At 40.8% G+C, this 11431-nt stretch overlaps 1 protein-coding gene across 1 annotated transcript; it reads right to left on the minus strand.

Annotated features, from left to right (window-relative positions):
- Positions 1–1476: 1476 nt before the first annotated feature.
- Positions 1477–10585, minus strand: LOC146971069 (protein lifeguard 3-like). Its single transcript, XM_085805049.1, has 12 exons — positions 10357–10585; positions 6256–6576; positions 5291–5358; positions 4912–4976; positions 4781–4834; positions 4624–4674; positions 4472–4511; positions 3127–3164; positions 2950–3037; positions 2374–2469; positions 2233–2286; positions 1477–2111 (listed from the first exon to the last, which is right to left on the minus strand). The coding sequence occupies exons 2-12, from the start codon at positions 6569–6571 to the stop codon at positions 1962–1964; spliced, it is 1020 nt and encodes a 339-aa protein (XP_085661175.1). The 5' UTR covers positions 6572–6576; positions 10357–10585; the 3' UTR covers positions 1477–1961.
- Positions 10586–11431: the final 846 nt, after the last annotated feature.

Raw genomic sequence — 11431 nt, forward strand, 5'->3', positions numbered from 1 at the left:
ATCTCAAAACATTGTCACTCTGAAGGCACTATAGTGATGTATGTAAATAATGACAAGAGAGCAACGTATATTGAAAACATCAGGAAAGCCTTGCTGACATGAACTCTGTCTGGCAGCTGATCTGGACCCTGGGGTGGGCACCTCAACCCCCTCCCAAGTACTGATACTACTCAAGTTGTTTTTATCCATACTAGTGTCACTGGGATCAATACAAGACGCTCCATCACACTACCGTACTACTACGGTACATGAACACTTCTTAGCTCTGTTAGCACTTAAGCTACTGTTGTGTGTGTTGGTTCAAGGATTTCACACTTTACTTTTATTTATTTTTTTTACCTATAAAACTTTATTTTGCCAACAAATTCATAATTGAAGTAATTGTTTAATATTTCAGATGAATCAACTTTCATTTTCTTGTGAGAGCTAGAAGAGGCAGTTGTTACCACTCTGTCTGGACAGTTAAGACGAAGCCACAGTGAGCTGGTCATAGTTAGCCCTGCTCTCTCCTAATAAACCTACCTACAAACCTGCAACAGCTAGTGAGTTGTTTATTCTGTAAAAAGTGTTAAAGGACTTATCGTTAGTGATCAAGACGATGTCCAGCATTTAATACCTCTTTATGTATCAACATTTTGTTTATTTCATAGCTTAAACAAAGGAGCAGTCGTGTGTTAACAGGAAACGCTGGTTCGGAGATTGTTTTTTATCTTTGGACAGAGCCAGACTATCTGTTTCCCTCTCTAGTCTTCATGCAAAGCCTTGTCCAGATATGACGTGACACCAAATTTATCACACAAGGAAGCAAAGAAGGTTCGCAGCTCGACTAAAGAAATCACATGCAAACAGACAAAGCACAAGCAAATTCAGAAAATATCTTCATCAATTAGACAGAATAACCAAACAAAGCAATATGCTGAAGGCAGCGCAGACAACGACAGGGTCAAGGTCACAAAAAATAATGAATCCATTATTGTTCAATGTTTTAAACTTAAAAAGTCACAAAGAGGTGTGTCCAGTCAAGTGCGTCATTTTCTTGTGTCCCCCAGAAACACTGCTGTTGTCATCTGTATTACCTGCAGCACGTTTGTGTGTTTGGTCGCATCGTGAGTGTTTACACCTCACACTTTGACACGTTCTCTGTATTTGCTTGTGTTTTATCTATTTGCATGTATTTTCCTGTGCTGCAGTGCACTGAGCTCTCAGGCCACCGCAGTTTCTCCCAAAACCCTCCCTTTGAGTCAATAACAGAGAATACTAAAACTAAATACCTAATATTTGCCAAACCATTCAGTGATAATTAAATATTATGGATTAATCTGTGTTGTACATTTTTGACACATTTCTGCCACTACATGGAAGAACAGCTGCTCTCAATAATAAAAAAATAAATACGAAAAAAATTAGTAACAGTATGCATATCATAACCCTGCCCTGGGCTTTGTGTTATCAGAAACCATTTTTTGTTGATGCCCACCCCCACTGTAGGTCAAAGGCAACGAGAGAGATGGAAATTGGATTTTGAATATTGGAATAAACATATTTTCCCATTTCCAACAGTTAATGTGTTGCAGTCGTAGTATTGATATGTACATGCAGAGAAAAACACTTCAGACCTGAACTGAAGCCCAGCAAGAGTGAATAAATGTGGCAGCTGGCTTTCCAACATCCATAGATATTTACGTATACTGTGTTGTATTAATATGCTTTGCTAACCACTGGTATGTTGCTTATGCAGCAGAGGAATACATATTTCAGAAAAAGTGCATTTTTTGTGCATAGGTTTAATCTTCCTACACAATGACAAAATTTCAACTTCAGCCCTTTGATATGTTCCCTAAAGTGCACCATGAGTTTATAAATCTAATCTGCTTCTGACTGAAATCAAGCTAAAGGTTTTAAAAAGCACGGAATGACTTTGCAGCCGGGCGCCTGTTGAACCAAGCTGTACTGTTGGAGACTTATTTGGTGGTGGCACCGATAATCTGCAGCAGGAAGAGGAAGATCTGGATGATGTCGACGTAAAGGGAGAGTGCGGCAAACACATACTCCTCTGGACTGATGGAGTGCTTCCTGTTTCCTATCAGCAGCTGTGTGTGGTACGCAAGGAACTGCAAACACAGAGGAACATTGTTTACAACGCAGAAGAAAACGGTTTGTAAGAAGGTAATGAACAATGTTGAAATAAAAGTGTGACACAAATTGTTGTGAACGCTTTGTTTGAATACTAACCATAGTGAAGACTATGGCTCCCACAGCTGCATAGAGCATGTGAAGCCACAGCATCTGCAACAGGAAACAGAGTTAGTGTTGGTGTACAGTTAATGTGCTGTAAGGAGGAGTAATCTGCCCTTCACATTAGCTTCAACTCACATATTTGAAGGAAAGCACAATGGTCGTTATGATGCCAGTCACAAATATTACGATGCCCAGCACACAGAAGAGACCCTGGCACTTGGTGAAGTCGACCTTCAACAACAAGAAACCAAACCATCAACAGTCATGCGATACATATGACTGCATGAAACAAACTGCAGCCGTTTGAAGCTGATAAGCACATACACACACATGCGCTTTTGCACACTCACACTGTTGTGTTTCAGTGATATTACAAACACAACACAAACCTAACCTTAAAACCTGTCCCACTTTAGAGTTTTATGATTGTCATTAAAAGTCCTGTTAAAAGGGTTTTCTATGGAGTTTTTCCTTAGTCGATGTGAGGGTCTAAGGACAGAGGATGTTGTTACGATGCCATGTAAAGCCCTTTGAGACAAACTGTTTGTAAAAACGGGCTATACAAATAAAATTGCCTTGCCTTGCCATTATGCTGACGTAATACCATAAGGAAGAAAAGTGTCCATAATCTGACCACGTAAAGAGATATGAGTAATATCTGGAACCACACACTATTTTGATTGAATTAAATACACCACACACACACACTACCTTTGTTTGGAAGCAGAAGACGGTGACGGCGATGCAGACGACAGCAGTGATACCCATAGCGAGAAACACTGCTTTTGTGTCATAGTAACTAAAAATAAAAAGTACAACATAGTTAGTACAGCAGGAAACAGTCCTGAAGTCTTCAGAGCACCAAGAGTGACTGCGTTTATTCTTTACCTGGCAATGGATCCAGTCATGTAGGACAAAGCCAGAGTCTGTAAATGACAGATAATATGGTTGAAGGTTAAACAGCAACACACTATAGTATCTTTACTAACACTTTAATTGTATAAACAGAAATACAGTTATGGTGTATTTAATGAAAAAACAAAAACAAATTTACACCTGTGATCAAAGTTTTTGTAAGGCTAGATGCATAGAGTGTCTTAATACTAATAATGTATTCTTGTGCTAAAGACACAATAATGTGAATGTAAAACTTCAAACAGCTGTAACAATCCTACAAATTACTGGATTCTCTCATATCAGATATTGCACTGCCAGATGAACATTATCTACATTATTTATTACCTTATTTATTATGTTGTTTACATCAACATCATCACTTTGCACAGTACAGTCACTTTGGCGCTATGCCTTCTTGCAGTAATTGAATTGTTGAATGTTTGCAGTTGTCAATGTGTCTTAGCATTTTTAAGTTTTTGCACAGTCACTAGTTTTTATCAGTCAGATTAAAGCCCCTGTACGGAGCTTTTAACTGGATACGCAAAAGTCCCTGGTTTCTGCTGATGTGTCTCTGTTACCTACAACAGCAAATGAGCCCATCAGTGTGAAGATACGCTATTTCTAAGTAGTCTAATTCTACACTTCTGGAAGGCATGGTTGGGTCGGACCACTGACCAAACGATACATTATGCTGCTAAAAAAAAAAAAAAGCAAGTCCCGTCTTTTTTCCGACGTTTCCAAAACAAATCTACACGCGCCGGCCAGACAGTGACAGTGAGAAATGCAGTCTTCATTCCGGCAAAACACCACCGCTTTTGACCACAGGGGCCGCCAAAATCAACACTAAATGAAAAGTCTGTACAGGGGCTTTAATGTTGTTGTCTTGTCATGTTTTTTTTAACTGCACAGTCATTGGAGTATATGCACACATCATTCCACTGCAATGATCTTGTATTATTGTAGGCTATGTGACAAATAAACTCTCTCTTAATCCAAATCGTAACATGTATAAATGAGTCGGCAGTGTGAGAGCTGAATTTCAACAGTCAGCATCTACTGACAAAACTGAATGAACGCATGGAGTTTATAAAACCCAGCTACCTCAAACAACATAACAAAAGCATTATGCAAACAGCATGAGTCAAGTGTGGTGACTCACTTGCTTAGCTCGGATATCACAGTCAAACTTCTAATACTGAGGCAACACCAGCAGTGGCTACTGGAAAAGGTCATTAGGATATAAGTTACTGTACTAAACCTAATAATAGAGTTGATCCAAGGAGATTGTTAGTAATTATATGTCTCTATTTGAGGATTCACACGTCGGCCAACTTACAAAGATGGACAGCAGAATGACGTTCCATGGGCACTTCCTCCTACACAAAGAGAGAGAGATTGCAACATGAGGCACATGACTGTTGATGTAAATGTACTGTACATACTAAATGTTTTTTGTGAGATCTTGTGAGACGGAGCAGTTCCACTCACCGGGGGCCCTTGCAGCAGACCAGCACCAGGTGGGTGACGATATACACAGCACTGTGAGCACAAGATCAACATGTGAGAATATGAACATCTTTAAAAAACCTTATATTTGACTCTTATTATAAACTTTGAAGGTGTTGATGCACAGAGCGAGACCTACTATGATGCCCAGTAGACTCCTGGGTTTCTCCTCACAAAATATCTGACAGGTTCGCTGTGGGAAACAGAAGCACAGTTACAGGCTGACACACACAGACACATACACACAAGAGACACACTCGGTATACTCACACAAAAGTGAACACGGCCACAATGCCTGTGGTGACGAGGAGCTGAGACGCCAAAATCAAATACACCTGAAAAGCACATGCAAACAGAAGACATTACACCCTGGAGTGTCTTATCTGAGCTGTTCTGTCATTAACACCATGTTACATAACACAGATAAATATAAAAGCCACAGAAACCAGTCTCTGGTTAGATTATCTACACTTTGGCAAACAGGTTTAAATCTTTCTGTCGCGCTGCCAGCATTAACCTGACAGATCCAGATGTTTTGAAGATTCAGATATAGAGCCAGGTGTGTTGTTGGTTTGTATAACCCCAGTATAATGGTGAAACTCAAACTGGTGCTGATCCAGTATAATGTGTGATGAGCGTTCTTCTTTACCTTTCTGATGAAGGCGTGGCGAATACTCAGACTGTCAAAGCCGCCGCCACTCGCCGCAAACTCATCACCTGTGTCACCAGCAGGACAGACATATGAGTGATCACAAAGATGCTACGACCCCCCCCCCCCCCAGAGACAAAGCATCAAGCTGTAGTCCAACTTCCATTCAACGGCAAAGTTTTAAAGTAATGGCTCCATATGAAATGCATTTTCTGCTGAGTTACATGAGAGGGTTGATACCACTCATTTACTTCATAGAAAGCTACGGCCTGGAGGTATGAACTCAGCTTAGCATGAACACTGGAAATACTTTGAGTACCACACACACGCACACATTTCACACATTTCTTTAAAAAAGAAAGAAAGAAAGAAACCCAGGGCTCCAGACTGCCTCTTAATGGGGGCATTTTGAGACAGTGCAAGTAAATTGTGCAACCAGTAAATTTACTGGGGGGCGGGGGGGTTGTGTTTTTTCTAACACTTAGTTCAGTTAGTTAGTTAGTTTTATTTGTCATATACATTAAAAAGTACAGTGTACAGTCAGTGCAGTGAAATGTAGTCTGCCCTGGCTCTCTCTCAACCCTTAAAAAAACCCCAATAACAACAGTAACAGCATATAATAAAACCAATGACAAGGTAAAACAAGCAATATACAGTACAATAAGAAGCACCAATAAATAGATCAATCAATCAATAGTCCATGGCCTTCACAATCATTTAAGACTACTATTCAGTAGTCTGACCGCCTGGTGAAATGTTGAAGAGGCAACTCATGAATCTGTCATTACAGGTGTCAGGCCAATGTGTGTAAGGATCATGTATGAAAAAGAAGTGTACATTTTGCTTTGAAAGTCAATTTACAGTGTGCGCCCCTAAATTTCCTGCCTGCACTCCTAAACATTTTCCTAGTAACAAAAGTAATTCTGGAGCCCTGAAACCCTTTAGACATCAGACGCTTGACTTACCAGAGCCCAGGACATCTGATGGTATGGTGGGTGGGACTATGGGGGGCATGGGGGGGTGACTGGGGTAGCCGGCTCCTGGAGGCCCACCCGGGTGAGGCTGTCCTGGGTACGGGCCGGGAGCGTAGCCCCCTGGCTGTCCCGGGAACATGGGGGCATTGGGAGCAGAGGGGTAGGGAGCAGACGGGTGACCCGGCTGGGGGCCGCCGTAGGAGGGGAAGCCATAGGCCGGGGGCTGTGGCGGGTAGTTGCCGCCGTGTGGTTGGTTGAGCAGGCCATGAGAGTCATGGTACCCTGGAGGGTAGTCTGACCTGGACATGATGACTGTGAGGAGGGAAGGAGGAGACAAAACAATTCACATCTTTCACATTTCAACAGGGTTCCTACACTTTTGAAATTTCCAAATTCCATACTTTTACCTTCTCGGTAAAAAAATCTAATAATTTGTGATATTTAAGTAAATAGACGTGCATAATATTTAAAAAAAGCATGCAATTTATCATTTGTTTTCATTATTCTGAATGTGTATGCCATTATGCAACCAAATAATTTCCAGGAGATTATAGCTAGATACAATAGCGCATACAAAATAATTAACCCAAATAACTTAAGATAAGACCAAACCAAGATAAGATAAATAAAATAAATATATTTCCATACAATAGTTTCCATTTTCCATACTTTTACAGACCTGGAAAAAATCGAATTCCATACTTTCCATACTTGCGTATGAACCCTGTTTCAATGAACAGAAGCTGACAGCGGAGTGACGAGCAATAAAACTGTCATGTTCAATATAATCCTGAGATTTTAGCTTTTCAGACAGCTTTTTTTTCTTCATTAAGAACGACTGAAATAACTACATGAATGTGAAAGAGGAGATCATGACAAACACAGGTGATTATCCCCTGACTGTTCCCCTCAGCTCTTCAGAACACTCCAGCATGTCTCAGCTTGTTTTGGTTGTACAGATCGTCCACTACGTTAGAGACCGGCTGGTGAACGTGGTGTGGAGCAGTGCAGAGCGTTTGGCAGCTGGAACGTCACATATTTCCCTCAGGAGTGAGTGGACACCAAAAAAGGGCTAAAAGGAGAGTAAACATTTCACCCATATTTGGCCTGTAGCAAGACTCTGAATGAATGCTACTGTTGCTGAGCGCCTGCTGTGTGTGTGGACAACTAAATACTAACATGTTAGCCATACACACTGAGTTTTAATTAGCAACACATTGTGGTTTGGAAATGACAGACAGTACCTATACGTATCCATCAGAGAGCACTGAGAAAATGTGTAGTAATTACATTTAAAAGATCTTCTTCTGAGTTTTTATGTTGAGTGCTTATATAATGTAATGAATACCAGATGACACGTCTAATAAGGATGAGAGATATGAATTAAATGTTCCATGGTTACTGGTCATTTCATATTGTGATATCTCTACTATATATTTCCTGAAATAAAAACATGGGAGGCCAGCTGTCACATAAAATAAAAATGGCACCGTTCAAGCAACAAGCAATAACACAAGCAGAGACCTGACAGCAGACAGTGGCTGCCGCTCCATGCTGCTCACTGTACAAACATCTGTGACACTTAAAAAATGCACAGTCCCGGCTTCAGCAACAGCAGTGCAGTGTGTGTGTGTTTGCGTGCACACAATGGGAAACAATCACAATTCAGCCGACTTTATCTGGGGTTGTATCAGGTTAGGGAACATATGGTTCTGCTTAGCAATGTGGTTCACAAAAACCACCACAGGCTCAGAAATCACCACATGGATCTCTGGAGGGAAATTTCTAATAATAAACCACCCACACACCCACTTATACACTCACAATGTAGTCACTTATGGCCCAGCAATCTTGTGTTTCTTTAATAAAGATAAAATGAATTGTGGCGCTCTAACAGAAATGTTTCAACTAAATTCACTTTTCGCCTCATCTCAGACTTGCAGATGATCTTATGACTTTAGTCCTTTGTTTTTACAGATACCGAGCCACCACATTAGGCCTACTTATTTAAAAAAAGAAAAGCCAAATGTTCCCTGTGCTCCATTTTCACTGGGACTTTTAGGGAATACACACAGTAAAGGAATTCAAGCGCTGGCTCCACCTCGTGCTGCCATTACATCACACCCTGAGCACCAAGCAACAGGACAGAAAACACTAAATGGAAAAAGTGCTTCAGAGTATCTGCAGTCGGACTCGCAGAGGGAGACACAGATTGGTCACAGAGCTGGTAAGTGACAGGGATTAGGGCGGTTACGGTTTAAACAGGAGGGTGTAGCTGCTGCTGCTGCTGCTCTGGGGAAAGTTTACACAATCACATTTAAAAAATAAGCTGATGATGATTTTCCTCATCCGATTTTTCTACCTCATCATGATCACCACCAAAATATCACATGGTTCTAGGCCGCTGTGTCTGGGAATGAGTCCGTTAACCTCCATGTAGCACGGACCAACTGTATCTCTTTACACATCAGTGACAGAGGAACTGTTCAACCTGTGTCTGAGAAAAACCACCTGGTCTGTCATGGGAGGTCTGTCACATGGGTGGACCAAATCAATAGAAATACTTTACAAGAGAGGAACCGGTTTGACAAGGCCAATCATTTCAACCTTCTGCTGCCACTATCTAAGATTTTGTTTTGGCCCTTTAAGAGCTCAGATGGTCACATGTTCTTTAATACATTCAATGTCTTCTCTAAAAACATCAGTGGTGACTGTTACAACCACAACCTGGGTGTTTGGCCTTAGTCATCCTGACTTCTCAGACTTCTCCTTCATGTATTTCTGAAGTAGGCTATACTCACAGCTCTGGTCTTCAAATAGATGAGTTTAAAATGGTAAAAAAAAAAAAAAAAAAAGCCTAAATAAATTGATATTTTGGATTCTAATTGCAGCTTGACCCATGTTTCTGTTACTCCACAGTGATGATTATTAGGAGAGGCCAGTATCAGAAAATGGTGAGGAGTTTCTCCTCCTCCTAAATCTGTATTTTATATCAGCTTTTGCAACATACCTAATAGAAAGAGAGTTTTAAGTGTGTTTTGATAATTGATGGTCAGTTTAGTCATCTTGCAAGTAAATAATTCAAAGATTCCAGTTCCTCAAACATGAAAAATAGAGAAGTAGAGTTTTTGACTTTTGAATAATTGGTTGGGCAAAACAATTTAAAGACCTTACCATAAATGGCAGCAGACATTTAATAGGCAGCTCTCACAAACAGAAACCAAAATGATGGTTGTGACATTGACCTATTGTTTATTACTGTTACACAGGGCCATTGTATAGGGGAGAAAGGTGATGATAATTCTAGGGGCCCAGCGCCCAGTTGGGCCCACAAAAAACCCAGTAGTCTAATCTTTGTATGACTGATTTATTCTGCATAAGACCCTGAGTAATACTCATAGTAATAATGCATTAGCATCAAAACAAAGTAGGCTAAATAAAAAATGATAATACATACATAGTCTAAGAAAAAAAAGTGGAAAAGTCAGGGGGTAGGGGCCCACTTTAGTATTCTTTCAGGGGGCCCAGAATTCCTAGCAACGGCCCTGCTGTTACATACATGTTTCTAAGTGTGTGTGACTGAACCAAAAGGCTTTTCCCCATCACAAAGACAGCAGATCTTCATCTATGGAAACTAAATCCTCATCAACACTGGCTGCATCCTGCTTTATGTGCTGCTGATATAGGACGCAGGTGGGAGGTGGGCTCACTACATGGCTGACCGCAGCACCTTGATTCATGTTATTTATAACACCTGTGGGTTTTCTGACCCAACCGACAGCACACGTGTCCCTAATGAAGAGGTGAGCTGTAACACACAGGAACACCGCAGCAAACAGGAGTCAAACTTTAAGTGCGCAGTCACAATATTCACACAGGAGCACAGCTCATGCACACAGTTTCTGACACGTCCAGAGGACAAACTACAGCCACTCCACCCTGCTCAGCAACTCCACAAAAAGCCTTTTCAGGTGAGGCAGGCCGCTGCACGGCCAACAGGACGTCCTGCTATGAATAACTTAGCACTCACTAAAACCCGACACAACTCGGTGGTCGCAATAAAAACAGTGTCTTTAAATTAGCTTCACTCACCAAGAAAGAAGTAACAATCCGGCCCTGTTAGTTTCCAGAGATTAGATAAAACAATTGAAAAAAACAAAACAAAAAACAGACACACCCTCTGTGCTTTAAAAAAAAAACCCAAGCTCCGGAGAGACTGATCTGACGGGTTGATCTGACGTTGTTGTCCGTCGCTCTCAGCCTGCCCCGGTGTGCTCAGCAGCAGCAGCCGTCAGATGTGAAACAGCGGTGGAGAACATTTCCTGGAACTGTGAGGAGCAGGGTGGAGCCCATGGCCTCTCTCTCTCTCTCTCTCACACACACACACAAGGGCGTGTTTGTGTGTGCATCAGACCTGCCAGACTGAGCTGACTCATTTTCAACAGGCTCTCCTCATGTTACTGAATAAAGGTGCATTACATCTACAAACTAAATAGATTAACTCTAGCACAATGTGTTCCCATTCAGTCATACACACCAGCAGTGAGGTAGCCTATTCAGTAGAGATTTTAGATTCAACTTTAACTCTCCCGGCCCAGAAAGTATGATGGGTTACATTTCTAGAAGAACAAGTCATCCTGCATTATGTAACCGAGATGCTTAACAATAATGTTAATAAAAACTATAACTGAAAATGTTAAAATATCATTTACATGATGTAAACATTGCTTGCTTGTCAGACATAGTACATTTGGGTAGGCACCCCCCTACCCTGGTAAAAATCACATTAAGGGACAAAATACTTTACCCATAACTTTCTAGAAAAACTTCAATTGTGGCAGCTTCTTAAAAGCAGTTGTGACATCTTGTCAGGGAAAGTAACAAAGCACATTTATTGTATATTAGTATGTTTTTCCTCCACATCGGTACATAAATCTTTTTCTTTTGTTTTTATATGATAGGCATATACAATGTTCACTCTAGAAGAAAAATCTATCACACCTAACTTCTTCTCTTAGTCATGTTTGAACCTGTCAGTGTCCTAATGATGCCACATTAGATTTAGACAAAGTAGGAGGTTCTTTACCAGAGACCATGGTCTGATCTGTGTTTCATAATTAAAAATATGAAAATAGTTGCTCCTTTTGTTGATTCAGTTGTTTTTAAG

This window comes from Trachurus japonicus, chromosome 17, assembly GCF_045865225.1.
Source record: "Trachurus japonicus isolate A0001 chromosome 17, Traja_1.0".
Lineage (NCBI taxonomy): Eukaryota > Metazoa > Chordata > Actinopteri > Carangiformes > Carangidae > Trachurus > Trachurus japonicus.